Genomic DNA, 21,446 nt, shown 5'->3' on the forward strand with positions numbered 1-21,446 from the left:
TCACAAGATATTTTTGCTCAAATATAACTCCAATGACACCTTCCCTGGCCACAATATTTAAAATTACAAATCTTCCCCACCACACCTCCCTACCTATCTATCCACCAACAGAAGTCTCTTATCCCTACCCAACTTTCTATTTTGCAATTGATTTTGTTTATTATTTTTCTTCCCCGACTATAATGTAAGATTAATTAAAGCAAGAGTTTTTTGTTGTTCAGTGCTTGTAAACAGTTTTCTCACACAGCTGGTCCAATTATACAGTTGCTTAGAGCAGAATAGCACATCCAGTAACATTAATTCTCTAAAGTCTGCAAGTAGAAATTTTCAGTCTTACATTGCAGTAGGGAAGACATATGTCAAATCCATGGTTGTATTATTAATTGTTTTAATTATATTTGTGATAATAAAGATAAAGGAAATTTGTGATAAAGGAGAAATAGAGGCCCTTAACCGGTTTGGCTCAGTGGATAGAGCATTGGTCTGTGGACTGAAAGGTCCCAGGTTCGATTCCAGTCAAACCTGTTCGATTCCAGTTGCAGGCACATCCCCAGTAAGAGGTATGCAGGAGGCAGCTGATTGATGTTTCTCTCTCATTGATGTTTCTAAATCTCTATCCCTCTTCCTTCCTCTCTGTAAAAAAGCAATAAAAAATATATTAAAAACAAAAACAAAAAACTAAAGGCATGTGGCCGAACCTTCTGTCTAATTCTTTGTCAGAATAGGGTTTCACTCTGCAATAGGGTGTGACATTCAGAACAATAGTCTATGATTGGGGAACAATAGAGAAGTTAGAGCAGAGGAGGGGAAGTTGTCAGGATACAACAGGGCCAGCTTGCCAGAGGCAAGTGTATTTGAATTGAGTTAGAAAGTCTGCATGGGCATTTAGAAATTGGTAATTGGAGGGCCCACCAGATTCCCCATACAGTGGGATGGAAGCTTCCAGTGACCTGAAGAGAAGAAGCTGCAACATGTTTGGGGAGTAAAGCAAAACCCAATGTCCTAAGAAGGAGGTGGCTCTTAGATGGGCATGCCCTTCACAAAGCAGTAGAAAAAGTCCAACTAAAGAGTCAGTGTTTGAGCATCAACCTATGAACCAGGAGGTCATGGTTTAATTCCCAGTCAGGGCACATGCCTGGGTCATGGGCTCAATCCCAGGTGTGGATGTTCTGTCTCTCTCTCCCTCTTCCTTTCTTTCTGAAAAAAAAAAAATTAAATTAAATTTTTAAAAGATTATATATATATATATATATATATATAAAATGTTTTAAAAAAAAGAATCTGTGATAGGTGAATCGGATTTACTTTGTTTTAGAAGTTTAAAAGGTTACCTAGATACTAATCTAGAAAGTGAAATCACGTCTTCTTTTGTTATCAAAAGTGAATTTATTCACTAGTTTGCCAGACATTTATTGATCTCCTCCTATGTACCAGACCCTCAGCCAGCACCTGGGAGATGGAGTGAATAAGACATTTCACACCACGTCAGTGCCAAGACCAGGGGAGAGGCCAACAAAGTCAAGACACTGGGTATGGCCGATGGCTGAGGCCGCATTAGGAGCACTAGGGAGGGTGGTGAGAAAAACTGTCAGAGGAAGGGGCCAAGGGTATATGGTGGCAAGTGAGGTTTTACTCCAAAGGACAACACGAAGGCTTTAAGGGTTTTTAAGCAGGAATTATGATCTGATTTGATTTTTGTATCTACTAATTTATTGTCATGTCCCATTCAAGAGATCTATCAGGTTTTATAGCCAATAGACACTAAGGTGGGGAGGGAGGGAGGGAAACAGCTCCAAAGGGAAAGAGATCAGTAGCCTTTTGATCAGAACTTCTTATAAGTATGAGATCAAAATTATTATAAAGTACAAAAGCAACAAGCAATATATTTGCAAGGCCCATATTATAAAGATTGGTCTAACCTTCATTAAATAGCTTCCTTTGCTGTCACTTTATATTCAATACTTTACAAACAGATATGGGGGAGGTAATATATCTATTCACGTGCAAATTCAGGCTTCTGGGCACGCAGAGTAGGCAGGCTGAATCTGCGTTGGACAGTCAAGTTTGGGGACCTTGCCCACGGGGGTGACTCATGATTTTTCTTGAATTCTCCCAGACTATCTCCTGAAGTCACAGACACCCTCCTCTACTCCTGGTTAACAGTTTCAAACACACCTTGCTTGTTTTGGAGTTACTCTGCTTGAATAATTCCATCTATGATAGTAATGTGGGCATGTGAAGGACTGTCTCCCTCTGGGCTTGTCATTTTATGCTAATGACGCTGCATATCAAGGACATCTATTCTCTCACTTTCAGGGAAGGCAAAGGTACTAACAGGTGATTGCAGTGTGAATGATTTATGCAAAGCATCTCTCTCCTTGGCAATCAGAGATGAGGAGCAATGAGAACAGAACACTGCCATGGGGCCCTTAATGCTGGTTTGAATATTTACATTTCAATCCAGTTAACTCTTTCAATGATATTGGCGTTATTTCCCATCTAAGGTAAAAAAGAAGCCACCAAATTCTTGTCACTCAGAAGATATGCTTGCATGATTCTGTTTTCACTTGCTAATCATTATGTTTAATGTAACACAAGGAAAAGGTTTGGAAAGAAAAACCCAAAATATAAGAATAACAGAAAGGGGAAAGATTTTTTTTTCCCTTCTGGAGTCCCAACCTACTGCCTGTGATTGCCTGAGCTGCTGGCTGAGTATAGGTCCTGCCTGCTGGCTTCTGCTGATACCGGTGCAGCCTGCCCACCCTAGTGTCCCCGGGGAAGACAGAGTTAACAGAACCTGTCGGTATCTTCTAGGTTTCCTCTACGCTCAGAACAGCACCAAGCGCAGCATCAAAGAGCGCCTCATGAAGCTCTTGCCCTGTTCAGCTGCCAAAACGTCGTCTCCTGCTGTTCAAAGCAAGTTTGTTTGTTCTCGTTTGTTTCCCCACAAATGTGTGTGTTGTTTGTTTAGGTCTGCATGCACAGCAGTTCTCTGCTTCTGAAGAGAATCGGTACCTTTTATTCCACAAGACCAGCTCTATGGATGTGTACGTGTTTACCTAAATACCCAGGGGAACTTCTGTGCAATGTCAAGGTGCTGCCTGATTGGCAGATGGACAGCGCAGTGCTGGTGACAGGAGCTTGGGCTTCAAAACATTTGGAAGTTTCTGTTTGATCTGAGGCTCAGATGACTCTTGGGTTCAGAGTTGTGTACCCTTTAAAGTGTATTTACCTTGTGAATTTATTGATTCTTTTACATGCACTTGGTGCTATAACTTAGATACTGCCAAACTTCAGAAATATCATTAGCTTCGAAAAACTACTATAAAGTGAAAAACATTTACTACACAGATGTGACTTTTTTTTTTTCTTAGCCTACTCACCACTTGTATCAATCAGGATTCTCTAGAAAACAGAACCAGTGCATACAGATGCATATATATACATTTACATATACATACACTAGTATATGTATATACACATATATGGATTTACATACATACATATAAAGATATTTATTTTAGGGATAGGTTCACACTACTTTAGGACCAGCCATGTCTGAAGTGCATAGGTCAGCCTGACAGGCTGAAAACTCAGACAGGATTTGGTGCTCTAAGCTTGAGCAGAATTCCTTCAACAGGAAAACTTCTGTTTTTTGTCTAAGGCTTTCCAACTAATTGGATGTGGTCCACCCACATAATCCAGGGTATTCTTATTTTTTGAAACCCAATGGATTATAGATGTTAATCACATCCACAACATATCTAGACAGTAACATTTAGATTAGTGTTTGATTAAATAAATGGGTTCTATAGCCTAGACAACATGAGACACATAGACTAGCCAGCATACTCTCCATTTTCTCTTTCTCCAATTTCATGCCACTTTTAAGGTGTAGAAAATGATGATATCTAAAGGGAAACCCTTCATTTATTTATTTATTTATTTATTTATTTATTTATTTATTTATTTATTGATGCTATACAGTCATAGCCGGTTTGGCTCAGTGAATAGTGTCAGCATGAGTATCAAAGGGTCCCAGGTTCAATTCCGGCTAAAGGCATGTACCTCAGTTGCAAGCTACTCCCCAGCCCAGGCCCTGGTCGTGGCTCCTGCAGGAGGCAACCACGCAATGTGTTTCTCTCACAGAGGTGTTTCTTTCTGTCTTTCCCTCTCTCTTCCACTCTCCCTAAAAATCATTGGAAAAATATTCTCAGGTGAGGATTAATGATTAATAAAGTTAAAATAAAATTTAAAAATGCTGTACATAATGAACATTTACAAATATCTATGTATACAAACATTCTTGCATATATATTTTTTTTCAAGCATCAAAGAACAGTGGGAGTGAGACACACAGAAGTGTTGTTCTTCCCCAGTTAGGAAACAATCACTAAGAAGCTAAAAGAAACTTTCTAGGTGCAGGGCTAAATTTCTGGTTTGAATATTGGAATTTTAATCACTTAACTCTTGCAATGATATTTATTTTATTGTCTATCTAAGGTTTTAACAGCCATCAAATTTTACTTTTGTCATTTGAAAGATTTACTTTCATGATTCTGTTTTCACTTGCTAATCTTAATCTTCAATGCAACATATGGAAAAGATTTGAAAAGAAAAATCTAAAAATGAGAATAACCCATGTCTTTGCCTATTCTCTTTATATACTGCCACACCATGTTGTAGGAACTAACAGACTCAATTCATGATTTGAAAATATAAATGTTCTGAAATTTCACTTACCTTCACAACAAAAATGGAGAAAATTTGAAAGTACTTCCAACAACCCAATACATTCCAGTCAAAAGTCCCAGGATGGAATGGTAAATTATTTCAGTGGCACTGACCAAAGGTAATATATCATCATAATAAGATTTAATTAATTTATTTAGTCATTCAACGTATATTTATTATATGCCAGGCCTTGTCCTTGTGCTGGAAGAGAGATCAGTACATAAAACAGCTTTGAAAAAGATTTGTCCTGTTAGGACATTCTGTGGAGAGAGGGGACAGGACAAAATTATTTTTATGAGTAATAACAATATGGACACACACACAAAATAGAAATTTGGTTGAGAAACATTGCTTTGATGTTTTTCTTTCATTGCACACATGCACACCATTTCAAAAACAAAACATGACATGTCATCAACAACCCAGAAGGCCATCATGAAGAATTGCGCCAAAACCTAGTCCTGTATAACATTGAAGCTGCAGAACTTTTTCTTGCCTCAATTTGTCAGCAAATGTGGGTTGTTAGAGCTATTGCTTTTATCCTTTCAAGCTGAAGTCGAATTTGCCAATTCATTAGATAGTTACCAAAATATGGTCATTTGTACAAAGCAGACAGGTGAAATGTAATTTTCAAATGGATCGCTATGTTTACTTAGGGAAGAACAAAATTGCACAGTCCTCTTGAGCATGCCTCCTGCTCCAATATTCAGTAAAGCACACAAATAAGTGGGTACACTGCAATTTCCAAGCAGATATGAGGAATATGTGAGAACATTTCTTGAAGAAAAAAAAGATGCTAAAAAATGTGCAGAAGGACTCCAAAAACTATTTTTATAAAAATGGGAGTTCATAAAACTGGCTGATAGTGAACTAACACTAGACATGGCTGCCAATGTGTGAGCTCCAAATGGTCTATAGATATAGAACTCCTGCCTTCAGTAGCCACCACTTTTCCCCATTAGCTACCCATCACAAAACCCCAGCATGTGGAAGTAAGTTGCTTGGAAAAGAGACCACATGAATTCCATTGTTATGTTACTTTGCAATAGTGATTTCATCAGATCCCTATTTATGATCTGGGCCCTAAGCAGTTGGACACAAACTCAAAAGATGACATGAGAACTTGAGGCACAAGGCAGGTGGTACCGGAGTGGCAGGAGGAAAGCATGGGCCCACAGGTCTGCATGCTGGACCACATACAGAACCCTAGGGGCAGGGAGGCCTGATGGGCCAGTGCCAGGCTTGAATGACATGCAGGGTGGCTGAGGAAATATTCTAAACTGATCCCACACAGCTTCAAAGATAGGGGCTGAAAGTGAGTTTCATATAGGCCAATATTCACTCTAAATTTCATTTTATTATTCCAGGAAGGCAGATTGAAATAAGAACTCTCATTCCTCTTGGCGGGAAATGTGAGAGTTATCCATATTACACAAATGACAACAACAAAATAAAATATTTCCTGCAGAAAAGCCTACATTTTCCTAAACTATGGAGCACTTAGATTCTCACAATTAAGAACCTGCAAGTTTGGAGGAAACATAGAGAGACATGTAGCCATATTTAGTTCCCAGACTCTTGCTTCACCAGGGAGCAGCCTGGATTCTTCAGGAAGCCACCATTAGTGACAGCCAGCTTTAAGGGCATCCTTCCTCAAGGCAAACTCAAATAAGCCTTCCTTCTCACTTCTACCATAGACCTGTCCTTGAGAGTATTCTTCAGTGTCAACACTTTCTTCCATACAATAGTCTTCCTCCTCTTCCTGTTCCTCCTCCTTCCCCTTGGGGGTTTGGAAGATGAATTTACAAAAGTTACCCAAGTTCATGGCAGAAAATTTGGAAAGTGCAAAATAGATGAGAAATCACACACACACACACACACACACACACACACACAACACACAGCACACAACATACTCATAGTCCTGTTATAACCCTTTCCTTTTAAGTATCAATAAATAAGTATGAACACCTTTTTTCATTTCTATGTGTGTATCAATGAGATCTCATCTATACCAAGTTTTTTTAAAAATATATTTTTATTGATTTCAGAGAGGAAGGGAGAAGTAGAGAGATAGAAACGTCAATGATGAGAGAGAATTATTGAATGGCTGCCTCCTGCATGCCCCACACTGGGCTCCTGCCTGCAACCCAGGCATATGCCTTGAACGGGAATCAAACTATGACCTCCTGGTTCATAGGTTGACACTCAACCACTGAACCATGCCAGCCAGGCTATAACTAGTTTTTATCCTTTATTACATTGCATATTTTCATCATTACTAGCCTTGTTATTAAAAAAATCTAAAAAGTCATTTTCAATGGCAAACATAATATTACATTATATAGTTATTATAAATTATATTTGACCATATTACCTGATTTGGGGATATTTAGATTTTCTTCCCTTTTGAATTTCCCCCCCATAATATAAATAACACTGGGATAAACATTTCTGTGCATATATCTATGTACATATAGCTATATATGTATTTTAGATTATTTTCTCCCAAACTTAAATTTTTGGATGAAAAAATTATGTGACTGCAAGCTTCCCAATGTATATTAGGAAAAAAAAATTGTGTTGGCTTTTCAAGTATTTAAACACATACATATTGCCTCCTGAGTTTTTTTGTTGCATGGACTTAATATGCTCAATATTTGGAAATTATATGTATTTTATAGTCGCTTGTTAAATACAGACATAAACATTAGCACTGCTGTCTGAACCCCAAATGAAAGCATTAAAAGAAGTAGCACATGACAATGATTTTTAGCATGAAAAACCATAGACTATTCTTAAATATTTGACAGTAAAATATATTATTCATCTATAACAAACAGCAACAAATGATAAGTCCAGATTCCTGTTAAACCACAAATCTTGACTTCCATGTTTGCGAAGATAGTCAGACAAATATTGATCGAAGTCCAACTGCTATGGAAAGGTTTGAGGAATAAGACATGGCTTTGAAAAGGAGGTAACAGCTCTTTGCAATGGCTTCCAGTGGAGCAGGAGTGGTAGATATGTTCTACTGAGAATTACTGTGAGTATTAGGATGTCTTCCTTCTGACATTAAGAACTCCCCTTCCCCCAACAAGAATAGGAATAGGATAGCTACTGGGGCTGCCAATACCTAGACCATGAGTGAAGGACTAGCTCTTTCAAGTGTTTGGCCCTGCCCCCTGTGCAACCACTTGCTCACTGCTCTATGCAACCCCAGGCCAGGATGCAAACATGAGCAACCAGCCTGATGCAATAGCCTGATCGCCATTCCTCAGTACCAGTCCCAGGTTGCTTATATCTTTCATTGGCACCATAAGCTAATAGTTGCTGAAATTAAAATCATCTTCCCTTCGTTTTATGCTCACCCACCCACCATCACCACACTCTGGTCAATTTTCTCTGAAATATCTTTTAAATTAACTTCTCTTTTTCATCTCTTGTGGCAGGTCTCTTGCTTAGACACTCATTATCTCTTCTAACAACTACTAAGAAAAGAAAAATGGATATAGCATGGGCTTTAGTGTAGATCTCTGCATGATCTGAATTCCTCTCTTGTCTCTTACTAAACAAAGTGCCTGAAGTTACTTAGTTAAATTCTCTGGCCCCATAGTTTCTCCTGACTGAATCATTCATCCCATAATATCCTTTTGAGAGACCATGTGTGGCAAGCATGATTGTAGGTACTGACTTTTGAGCAGAGAATAGGACATATCAGTTCACTGTCCTCATGGAGCTTTTATGGAAAGGGAGATGATAAAAATGAAAATCAAGATAGTCTCGGGAGTTGATGAATGTTATAAAAGGTAAACCTGTGGTAATGCACTGAATGTGGGTAGAACTGCTTTGCTTCATTGATAGGGTGACTTTTGAGACCCTAAAACAAGAGGTGGTCAGTAATGTGAGGGTCTGGAGAGAGAGAGTGCCAAGGAAGAGGAAAGCCACGTTGTTTATTCACAGTGCAGAAAGAAAGACCATTGGTCATCAGAACAACAGGTTGTTGTGAAGACTGAACAAGATCATTTATGCAAAGCACTTGGCACATGAAACAGAATGAGAATGAATATAGGACAAGTATTGACTCAGTCAAATTGATACTCCCTTCTGAGGAAGGCATATTGTCTTCCCCACACAACAGCTCAGAAAACTGGCACACATAAGTCAGACAACTTTCTGATGATCAGAGCTGGGATTCTGACACCAGAGTCTGCTATCTGCACCATTTCATTAAGCTGAGCTAGGGCATGGGAAGATAAAGTGAGTTACTCAGTTATTCCGTAAGGAGATATAGCCTTAACAACATTTATTTTTTAAAGAAAAAGTATGTGTGTTCACAGAGAGTAGAATAGCTAGGGATTTCTTCACAATAAAACCATTCCTGAAATAACTAGTTAAAATCCTTAATCTATGTTTATCTAATCAACATATACCTTTGGACCTCTTATTGTAGCTCTTTTTCATAATGTGAATCACAGATCTTCACATTGGGAAGGATTATGGAAAAGCATAGGTTTGACCTTCTACCTCAGGGAAGGTAAGGCTTACATCCATTTCACATTTGAGGCAACTTTGGCCTTAAGATGCTGCAATGATTTGTGCAGAATTGCATAACTAGAAATTGGAATAAAACCCATTCAAGCCCCCTTAGTCTTATGGCACAGATACTCTTACTGAAAAGCTGCAAGGTATGGGATTGTCATATCAATAGAATAATTCTTGCTGGAAAATTTCCAAAAGAGAGTGAAGGCCAGTTTCATGGGGTTGCCACATGACCTAAAAGATTAGATACTTCTAGTCAAAAAGTCATCATATTTTACATGATATGAATATCATTCCTAGTATAACAATAATAACAGCCTATTATAAAGAATACTAGAGTCCTGGTGCACAAAATTCATGCACAGGTATGGTCCCTAGGCCTGGCTGGAGATTGAATCACAAATATTTGGCATGGAAGGGCAAGTCCCAGCTGATTTCTGGGCCTTTGGCTGCACGTGGGCCCCTGGGCCCTTACGCACCCATCTCAACCCTCCTCCACCTGATTAACAGCTCTCAAGTCCCCACTTTTTTACCTTTTGAGATGCAGTGAGCACATCTGGATGGATGCCATGGGCTGGGGTACAGCGTGGGCCTCTAGGCCGCCCAGTGGCACTGCACAGAAGCCGGGCAGGCAGTGTGCTCTCTTCCAGTTGGCCTCGCAGACCAGCTCCTACACGAACACACAGGGACCCCAACTGGCTCCTGTGGTCCCAGCGGTTGCAGCCTGGTTCATCCAGGAGATAAGCGTGGGTGTGGAACAGGCTCCTCACTGGCGCCCTGCACCTGGGTGCGGGGGCATTCCTGGGACATGAACCCTGACGTCCTGGGGGAGAGTAACAAGGGGAGTGAGAGTAAGCTCAGTGGACACCCTGCATTCTCATCGCATCTCTGTCCCTGTTATCCCTGCCCCCAGGTAGTCAGTGAGAGGTTGCAACATGTCACCAATGCCCACCATGTTCTGCGCCGCCCCCTACTGATCAGTGCATGTTATAGTGAGAAGTCAAACTCCTGGTCTCCCAGTTGAATGACCACCAGAGGGGACAATTTGCGTATTAGGATTTGATTATATAGGATAGCTTATTTTATATATGAGAAAATGGAGACCCAGATAATAGAAATAATTTTCTCAAAATTACAGAGCTATTTTAAAAAATCTAGGCTCTTCCTCCATCACAAGTGCACATCTCCTAAACTTTAAGGGACCCCACACAGCTTGCAACCAGGGGAGCAATGGGCGGTGGCAATTCCTCCAAGGCTAATACCCCAAGTGTGTCTCCAAGGCCCCCTTTTCTCTGATTTACCAGTGACCTAAAGCAGCCACACCCAATCTCTCCTGTTGTTCCTTTAATCCTAAACCCTCACTGATTTCACTGTCCCCAGATTTTGATTCTCAAAATAAAGTAATAAAAATATCTACGATGAGAAATTGAACTCCAATTCTAGTATTTTTCAAAGCTGAGATTCTATGATTTACTATCAGTCAGGGTCCAGGCAGGAACACAAGGCACACTTAGATGGGGCAATGGAGGGTAAATTAATGAAGGGATTATTTGCAACTGGCTGGTGTGAATGTTATCATTTCTACACTGTCACTTACCAGAAGATGAAGAAAACCATAGTTATAGGTTTTCAAACCATAGTTATAACTATCATAGATGTCTCCCCAACAGGGTCTCTGGCCTTCGGAAGAGCAATATAGCTACTATCAACTCCATGCCACCAAGGAGGGAACACAAAGAATCAATTTTATTTTGTGTTTTCTTCCTTCTTGATCATGTTGGTATTTCCCATTGGCCAAACCTAACAGATAGGAGTGTAGGTTACACCCATAGAAATCAGCCTTACATTCTGTTGTCTTATAAACCAGAAGTTGGGGATCTACAGGACCAGTGACAATTCTCAGAGCCAGGCACACTGCTCTTCTTCTTGTAAGATTTGTTCCCAATTCCATCACATCTTTGAGGCTGACAGCTGGCTCACACGTACATACTTGTTGACATTGAGTAGATAAATATAGGATTAAGGAATTTAGCTATTTCACGAATGGCTTAGAATCAAGAAATTCCTAGCTACTCTTCTCTATGTGAGCACAAATGCTTTTTCTTTAAAAATAAGCACTGCCAAATCTGTGGCTATATCTCCCCATTTACTGAATAATTCACTTTTTTTTTCTTCTCCATGCCCAGTTCTTTCCCTATTTATGCAAAGGACATGATGGTGACCAAAGTTTACTCACTAGATAATTGTAAGGAATAAATGCAAAAAATAAATAAATAAACAGTTGATTGTGTGTGTGTGTGTGCATGTATGTGTGTATTTTAAATTTAAATTTGCTTTATAGTAACACTAGAGGCCTGGTACATGAATTCAAGCACCAGTGGGGTCCCTCAGCCTGGCTCAGGGGATTGGGCTGAAACCAGTTCTTTGACACCCCCTGAAGGGTCCCAGATTTCAAGAAGGTGCAGGCCAGGCCAAGAGGCCCTACCAGTGCATGATCAGGGCCAGGGAGAGATACAGTAGGTTGGCCAGCCAAGGAAGGACAAGGGGAAGGCTCCAGGGCAAGTCTGGCCATCTCGCTCAGTCCCAATTGGTGGGACCCCAGCAGCAAGCTAACCTACTGGTTGGAGTGTCTGCCCCTTGGTGGTCAGTGAGCATTATAGTGAGCAGTTCAGTAGCCTTAGCATATCATTAACATATTATGCTTTGATTGGTTGAATGGCCAATGGATCCACCAGATACTTAGCCTATTAGGCTTTTATTATATAGGATTTACCCAGTAGAATCTCAGTGCTCTCATTCAATCAAAATACTTGATTCACCAAATTAAAGCCTTATTCCAGGGGTTTTTGTTGAACAGATAAAGAGCAAATGCAACAAGGTTATTATAAAGCTAGACTACTCATAACCCATAAGCCACCATCATCAAATTGCCTTGTATAATTGCAAAACATAATTTCTTCTTTTTAAAAAAATATATTTTATTGATTTTTAACAGAGAGAAAGGGAAAGAGATAGAGAGCTAGAAACGTCAATGAAAGAGAAACATCGACCAGCTGCCTCTTGCACACCCCCTACTGGGGATGTGCTCGCAACCAAGGTACATGCCCTTGACCAGAATTGAACCTGGGACCTTTCAGTCCACAGACCGACGCTCTACACTGAGCCAAACCGGCTTCGGCGCAAAACATAATTTCTTAACTCTACTTCAGGTTTTTGCTGTCAAACCCAGCATAACATTTCAGTGTTTTGTTTCCTGGCAGCTTATTGATCATGAAAGTTTTAGATGCCTCTCTTGGCTGAGAAGCCATCAACATGTGGCTGTTGGCTTTATTAAAAAAAAAAAAAAATGACTTGAACTGCCAACATGCTACCAATTAAAAATACAACAGTAATCTCCAGGAAGTTTTTTTTAAAAAAATATTTAGCCTTGTGACAATTAATTAATCTCATGTTAATTCCTTGGTGACTTTAGCTAAAAGCTCTGACCTGGGCATATAGTCAGGAAAATTTTTTGAAGAACAGAAACATAACCCGTGAGGGTTTGTAAACTTAATGTGTATGTCTGAAACAAGGTCCTTCAACTTTATCATTTGTATGAGCTAAAAAAATTTTGTGATAGAATTTTCAGATGTTATTTTTACTTATTTAATAAGCACCTAACACTTACTATGTAGCTGGTATAGACCTAAGTGTTTTGCATATGCCCTGGACAGTGTGGCTCAGTGGTTGGGCATCGACTGGTCACCAAAGGTTGCTGGTTTGATTCCTGGTCAGGGCAGGCTTAATCCCCAATAGAAGACATACAGGAGGCAGCTGATGGATGGTCTGCTCTCACATCAATGTTTCTCCCCCCCTCTCCCTTACTCGCTCTCTCTCTCTCAAAAAACAAAATCAATTTAAAAAATCTTTTAAAAATAAATAAATAAGAAATACTTTGCACGTTTAATTTATTTTATCCTAAAACCAGTCCTATAAAATGGACACTTTATATCCACATTTTACAAAACAGGCAACTGAGGGATGAGAGGTTAATTCGTTTGCCTGAATCACCTCATCAGTAAGAGGTGTGGAGGCAGGGGCAGAGTCTGTGTACTTTGCCAGTTCTCTAGCTAACATTCACTGTGTTGGTCAGTTTTACAAATAATAATAATAAATATTTATTTTTAATTTTTCCCCCCACTTACCTACTCAACATAAGGCACCCTTGCAATGCTCATGTTGTCCAGAGAGATTGTTCTCCTGACCTCAGTCTGATCATGTTCAAATGAAAAATGCAGTCTGTGCCTCATCTCCTAGATCTAGCCTTGCAGGAACACTGAGATGGCATGGCTTATTTCTGGCGGGGGCAGAGGATGTTCCAAAGCCGGCGTTTAATTTATCTTGTTCCTGGTACTTTGCTGCTCATAAAAGGCAGCAAGTGGGGAAATCAGAAACTCTACTTAATCCCATTTTAATACCAACCAGCCTGTCACTTATCGTAAACTGTGTGTTGTAATAATTAGAATAACTGCCCCTTCTCTTTGTATGGGATTTTACAGGTTTTAAAATTCTTTCACTTGATTATCTTATATCATCCTCATAGAGCTTCTGGGAGAATAACACATCACAGGAATTATAGCCTTCTTTTCACAAACTGAAAAATGGAGATATTAAGTGGCTTGTTCAAAGTTGCATAGCTATTTAGTGACAAAATAGGAAGATGGGCTTTTTTTTATTTTTATTTCTGGTCTATCATGTATCTACCAGGAATCTTCATTAAATCACAAAAGAGTCTTGATATAGGAAAGCCAGAGGCAGGAATCCCAGGACAGCCATTTCCTGTTGGCAAGTTTAATAGATGTCACGTAGATAAAGATGATGTTTATGGAGCACTAACTATGGGAAAAGTAATAGTTCCTGGAACAGGGGAACACATAGATCATGATGTACTGAAATAAACAGACATATACAAAGATACCTCAGATACAACAAATTCAAGAAAAATGCTGTGAGAGGCAAGTCTAAAGAGGTTAAAAAGTTACAAAGTTAAGAGTGATAATGCTGGATTAGCCTATTTGGTTCAAACCCCGGTTGTGACTAGCTATAGAAAACTCAGGTAAGTTTCTTACCCTTTCTGAGTTTAATTGCCTTCTGTGCGCAGTGGAAATAATAGTAGCAATAGTATATGTTCCCTCAAAAGTTCAAATGAGCAAGTGAAGTGTTTACAACAGTTATTGGCTAGTAATTGGTCCCTAAATGTTGGCTGCCAATGCTGTTATTCTATCCTATGATGATCATGACTCCTATAGCCACAGATGTGAGACTGAATCTCTCCTCAGAATCTTTCACAGAGAGAGAATATTTCAGCAGTGCTCTTTGGAGAAGAATCATCATTTCACTGGAGACAGAAAAAGCAGGGGGAACATTCTAGGTAACTGAAAAGATAAAGCTTAAGATAGAAAGAATGAGAACTTGGGAGGAGAAGGCTGAAAAGGTGCTCTGGGACCAGAATTTGTAGATTCTTAGTGCCAACATCAGTCTGGACCTTTCTCTGCAGTAAAGGCCGAGATGATGGGGAGTTATCCAACACTTGAATTTATTTACTTCTATTTCAGCTTTATTGAGTTATTTGTCATATAAAATTGTAAGATATTTAAAATGTACACCATGGTGAAGTGATACTTTATACATTGTGAAAGAATTCCCATCATTTAGTTACTTAACACATCCATCACTTCACTTTTATTTAGTGTGAGATTTTTTTTTTTTTTATGGGGGGATAGGATATTTAAGTTTTACTATCTTAGAAAATTTCAATTATACAACACAGTGTTATCTAATACGGTCACCATGTTTTACATTAGCTCCTCAACCCTTATTTATCTTATAGCTGAAAGTTTGTCCAATCTTGCCCTATTCCCTCCCTCCCCATGCCCCAACCCCAGTCTTCAGTCCTTGGCAATCCCGTTTTCATTTTGTTTCTATGAATTTGAATTGTTTATTTTATTATTTATTTATTTATTTTTAAATTCCATATATTAGTGATATAATGAAGTATTTGTCTTTCTCTGTCTGGCTTATTTAACTTAGCACAATACCCTCAAGTTCCATGTATTTTGCCACAAACAGCCAAATTTCCTTCTTTCTCATCACTGAATAACTTCCATTGTATATCTATACCAAGTTTCCTTTATCCCATACATCTCTTTTTTTTATATATATTTTATTGATTTTTTACAGAGAGGAGGAGAGAGGGATAGAGAGCTAGAAACGTTGATGAGAGAAAAACATCGACCAGCTGCCTCTTGCTCACCCCCTACTGAGGCTGTACCCGCAACCAATGTACATGCTCTTGACCATAATCGAACCTGGGACCTTTCAGTCCACAGACCGATGCTCTACCACTGAGCCAAACCGGTTTCAGCTATCCCATACATCCCTTGATGGACACTTTGGTTATTTCCATATCTTAGCTTTTGTGAATAATTCTGTAATGAGCAAGGGAGTGCAGATATCATTTTAATTTACTGATATTTCCTTTGAATATATTATGTATGCCCAGAAGTTTGATTACTGGTTCAAAATGGGGAATATATTCTTTTCTGTTTGGGTTTTGAGATCGCTAGAGTTAGCCACAGGTCAAGGGAGCTGGACACAAGTTTTTCCTTAGAAGTTTTTATGGTGTGAAGTCAGAGAAAAGACTAGCAAAAAATCAAGAGTAATGTTTAATGTAAGACATGCACAGGGTGTCAAAACTGTCAGCAAAAGCTAGCTGGGTATTGATTTCTGAATCAAGGAACCAAATGAAACCCAATATGAGAACATGACACGATAATAAATCATAAAATTTCCACTTAAGTGAGAGAACTAAACAATGCAATGAAATCACTAACCCAAGACCTCACAATTACTCTGTGCCGAAGGAGGGGTTTCACCTCAGTATAATGCCAGAGCGACAGGTCTTCACCATAGACTTCCCTGTCTAGAGAAGAGGACAAATGCCTCAATATAAGGAGGCAGTTATAGAAGGGGGATGAAAGACTTGAAATGCATAGTGAAGGTGCAACTGGAAACACTGAAGAACAGTTGGTGGTAGTGAGTGAAAGATGGAAAATGTACGAAGGGATTCCACCAGAGGGATACTGGTGCATTCAGCAAGACGAGGAACAGAGGCCTTGAAAGTTAAGCAGAGGTGATCATTTGGTTTTCGACATGGTTTAAAGTGTCTGAAGAACACAAGCCATTCCCAGAATCAAGCTTTATTGTCAATCCTTGTATCTTTTTTGTTCAGGTTACCTGTGTGATGAAATCTTTCTTCTTCCTACTTGTTTGTTTTTCAGTATATTCTTTTAATTGCTAATTTGGACCAAAAGAATGGAGTGATGACTAACTATAAAAAGCTACATAGAGGTATAGATTTATTTCATTTTATTTTTCATAATGAAGATTAGCGTGTGTTTTTAAAAATATATTTTTATTGATCTCAGAGAGGGAGAGAGAGAGGGAGAGAGAAATATCAATGATGAGAATCATTGATTGGCTGCCTCCTGCACATCCTCTACTGGGGATCAAGCTCACAACCTGGGCATGTACTCTTGACCAGAATTGAACCTGGGACCCTTCAGTCTGCAGGCCAAACCAGCTAGGGCTAGAAGTTTAGATTTAAAAAGCTTTCTCTGTTTTTTGTTTTTGTTTTTTTTTTTTGTCTCTTTTATTGATGATTTCATAATTGATTACTTGTGCAGTTTCCAAGAGGAGTCATAAATACCGCTTGTCCACTTGCATTGACCTGAAGAGTCATATTTGGAATAAACATTAACAGTAGCAAGGCCAATTCCTGCTGGTGTCCATTATACACTGACATAGGAACCTAACACTTTAAGCAGACTCAGTTTTACACCTCACCAGGTCTATAAAATTGCTCTATTATCTGCTTAGATTGCAGGGTTCAAGTTTAACCTCCTTACTTCCAAATTGCTTTTTTTGCCAGGGGATCTAGAGCTGCAAGCGTGATGGGCAGGAGTCCTTTCGGGAAACACTGGTCCATCTTTGTTCATAAACTTTCAGAGGAAACAAAAGAAGAAGAAGAACAAAACAGCAAGCTCTGGAGATGAACTGACATAAGAAAGCTTATTCACCTTTTGGCAAAACATTTTCATTGGAGACTTTGGGTAGAAAAACAGCTCCACAGTACATTTTGTGTTCTCTGAATCTGCTTAGAGGTGGGAAAATTCTCCAGGGAGTGTTCTTGGAGGCAATAAAAATCATGGTTGATTGAGCTCACTGACAGGGTACAGTCAATCCATGCTTTAGATGAGCAGAGGGAGCAAAAGCACGATAATAATACCAGAACATATGCATATGGATTCCAATGGTACACCATGCACTATGCAGAGTCCTTTACATATAGATTCTATTTAATCTTCAGAATTATTCAGCTGCTATGATGATCACCATTTAACAACTGAGGAGAATAAAGATTTGAGGTTTGAAGTGACTTGTCCCACACTATAAGGCTATTAAGTGGTAGAGCTGAAACTCAAGCCCAGGTCATTTAGTCATTTGACACATTTTTATTTTATATTTCAATGTTTTTATTTATTTCAGAGAGGAAGGGAAAGGGGGAGAGAGATAGAAACATCAATGATGAAAGAGAATCATTGATCAGCTGCCTCCTGCACGCCCCCACTAAGGATGTGCCCTTGACCAGAATCAAACCTGGGACTCTTTAGTCTGCAGGCTTACCCTCTATCCATTGAGCAAACCATTTGGGGCACATTTGACACATTTTTATCAATACCTGCCACATAGGAGACATTAATCTTAGTGGTGAGATTGCAGCCATGAACAAGCCCATGAACCTGGAATGAGACCTCAGACTCTGACTGGTACTGTGTGAACATGGGCAAGTTACATACACTCTCTGTGCCAGTGTCTTCATCTTTAGAACATAATACAGTGTGCTCATGGGAATTTTATGAGTTAATGTATGTAAAATGATTACACAAATCAAACGCAATAAAAGGGGTTTACTAATATTATTACATTTTTAGGACAAATAGGAGAAAGTCTATAAAAATTCAAGAGAAGCTCTACTGGTAGGGCATTGTTCTGTTAGAGTAGTATCACTGACTATCTTTCTTTACCTCACTTCGTGTTTCACTACATTTTAAATTTTTCTCTTTGATCATAGTTGCTCTCAGCTATCTCCTTTCCTGACAACAAAAATATCTTAGCGTATCAATCTTTTCAGTCGGCCTCTGTGTGCAAGTTCAATCACATTTCTAGTTTCCTTCTGCCCTCACCCCAGCATTTTTACTGTAGATTTTCTCTCTGTGTTTTATGACTGGCAAAATAATGTTTATTTCCCTCACTTACCAAAAAGCAAATAGGACCTTATCACCAATAAAATAATGCCTTTTTTATAAGGGACCCTTCATGACTTGTAATAATAATAATATGGATAATGATAATAATAATAAGCATTCTAATAGGTGATTATATTTTAAAATCTAAGCTGCGTAAATAGTAATTAGTGTTTATAAATAAGGTAAAGACAATGCATTCCTTTGTGCTGTGAGCATTTTTCTTCTGAGTAGTTATATTTTATAACTGATTGAATTAAATCACAAGATTGTAAAATAATAGGTTCTCCTGGAATAAAAACAGCAATGTCATTGCCAACAAACACCTCTAATACAACACATTGAAAATAATTGGCTGTTTTCAAAGTACTTTTCATTTTCCATGTATAATAACATATGAATATTAAATAGGATAAAGTAGAATGATAAAGGGCTTTTTTGGTCCTAATATACTTTAGGATCAGAGTTGAAAAAACACATGATTGAGTGACAGAAATTGGAGGGGTTCCAATTGGTCTGGGTGGTCTGGGAAATAGTAGGACTCCACAGTATTTTGATAGATGGCTTGCTTTCTACTCTTGACCTGTGCACAAACAACTTGGAGTTAACTGCTCATACACCTTCCTTGTGCCTGAAAATGGCTCCTGGTGAGTGAATAGGTGAGTGGTTGTGAAGACAAGAAGAGTTGAGAGTTAAACATTTGAAATTGGCAAAGTTTAAAGAGTTGCTTCCGTGCTAACCAGCATGGCTCAGTGATTCTTGCTCATCATTAATGTTTCTATACCTTTCTCCCTCTCCCTTCCTCTATCTGTAATCAATAAAACATGTTATTTATAAGAGTTGCTGCCAGAGTCTGACCCAGGTGCAAACTCTCCATCCAGAGAAGTCAAATATAAGAACAGGAAGAGGAAGGACATGTCTTTGTCCAATCCCAGCTCCCCACTTATCAGCTATATAGTTGTGCAGACTTGAGCAAATTTCTTAACCCTTGAAAATCTCTTTCCTCAACTGATTATAATGCCAAACCATCTGAGCATCACTGGGGGCGTGGAACTAAGAAATGGGGCAGTCTGAGTATATGGAGATATAAGATTTTGATGTACAATAGAAAGGAAGGGAGGGGGGAAATAGCATGTCATGTAAAATGGATTTGGAAATTTTCCTCCTGGCAACGTCATCTTTGTCCTGATGTGTCAGACTGAACATTAAACATCATCTTATTCTAGAACTAGAGGCCCAGTGCACGACATCCACAGTCAGACATCCTTAGTGCTGCTGCAGAGGCAGGAGAGGCTCCTGCCACTGCCACTGACTGTGCTTGCCACCCCGGCTTTTGGCTCAGAGGTGCTCCCCTGTGGGAGCACACTGACCACCAAGGGGCAGCTCCTGCATTGAACGTCTGCCCCTAATGGTCAGTGTGCATCATAGTGACCAGTTGTTCCACCATTTGGTCAATTTACATATTACCCTTTTATTATATAGGATTTCTCAGGAGTAGTTTCTAATGCTGTAATCAAAAATCCTACAGTATTGTTTAGTGTGAAGCTAAAGTCTGGAGTGAAATTTGTCAAATTCTTCTCCAAAAACCTACCACTATACCCTGCTTCTTAATAATAACATGTAACAAACATATCATTAGAAGGTAGTTGTTCTCATCATGATGTTATTGTCATTCTGATCAACTCACTATTAAAGCAATTTAATAAAGGGTCAACAGGAGGAGTAAAGACTCAGGGTGTTTTATAAATGAAATAAAGCAATATAAGTCAAGCTGGCTGAATCTTTGGCTCAGACAAATCGATTTTAGCTCAAATAGAATTTTAAAGTTATACTATTTATAATCTTTTTATAATGAAAAATAGATAGATTTTTTTAAGAAAGGTCATATTTTATTGAGAAATGGATCTCCTTACAGACACAAAGTGACCTGGTTGTGGTGTTTCAAATAGTTATGCATTTGTTTCACGTTTTTTATGGAGCACTTTTTGATGCTATTGGACCAGTGGAGCCAGTGGTCTGTCAGATCCTAGGAGAAGCAATGAAGGCAATGGCCGCACAGAGTTATGACAGGATAAGGCAAGGACTTGACTCTGTGTGCCTGACCTGTGTACTGAACCACTTTCATTTTTAAAATATGATTTTTTTTTCTTAAAATGGTTTTATTTCAGCATTACAGGCCTTGCTTATACACATGTGTATTCAGACCACAGGTCTCACATTTATGTTTGTTTAGAAAGAAAGATGTTCTGTAGTTGTGTTCTGGAAGGAATGGCTTGACCTCGGATAGAGAAAAGTGCACATAATTATGAGTTGGTCTGTAATAAGATTCTACTATATTTTTTTTCCTTTTCTATTTTAAGAGAAGTTGTGAGAAAGGGAGAAAGATTACTATTTTTGAAACTCATTATGTTGTTCCCAAGTGATTTGAATTCCAATTTCTAGCCCAACTGTGTCATGGCCTAAGAGAACTGTTGACTCAGACATAGAGACTTAAATCTAAGGTGCAAAATATAAAAAGAGACAGCCAGGAAGCTCAAGGGGTCTGCATTTGGGAATTTATTGTCTGATTAAAATGAAATCCCTTAGAAGATGCATGAATTAAATTACTATTTGTATTCAGATTATCTCAGGATGTGAAGGCAGCACTGGAATTAGCAACGCATCTTGGTATGTGTTAACCTGGAGATGATTCAAGAAGTCTAAGTCCCCGTGTGGTGCTGGTTTTTATTCCAGACAAACCCCTGAGCCTCCTGGAACTTAACATTTCTCAGTGATAAAATGAGGAAGAGCAAACAACCTTTCATGTGCTTTCCAGTTCTGAGATTT

At 38.9% G+C, this 21,446-nt stretch overlaps 1 protein-coding gene across 5 annotated transcripts in view; it reads left to right on the plus strand.

The window, feature by feature from the left end:
* The window catches only part of KCNIP4 (potassium voltage-gated channel interacting protein 4), a 913,574-nt gene that overhangs the window by 803,900 nt on the left and 88,228 nt on the right, over positions 1-21,446 (plus strand). The window contains exon 2 of one of the 5 annotated variants that reach the window (XM_036419543.2): positions 2,815-2,916. The exons of the other annotated variants lie outside the window; for them this stretch is intronic. Coding sequence (XP_036275436.1) covers positions 2,815-2,916 — 102 coding nt within the window. The remainder of the gene's footprint in view (positions 1-2,814; positions 2,917-21,446) is intronic. 5 annotated transcript variants of the gene reach the window in all.

This window comes from Pipistrellus kuhlii, unplaced genomic scaffold (genome assembly GCF_014108245.1).
Source record: "Pipistrellus kuhlii isolate mPipKuh1 unplaced genomic scaffold, mPipKuh1.p scaffold_m20_p_1, whole genome shotgun sequence".
NCBI lineage: Eukaryota > Metazoa > Chordata > Mammalia > Chiroptera > Vespertilionidae > Pipistrellus > Pipistrellus kuhlii.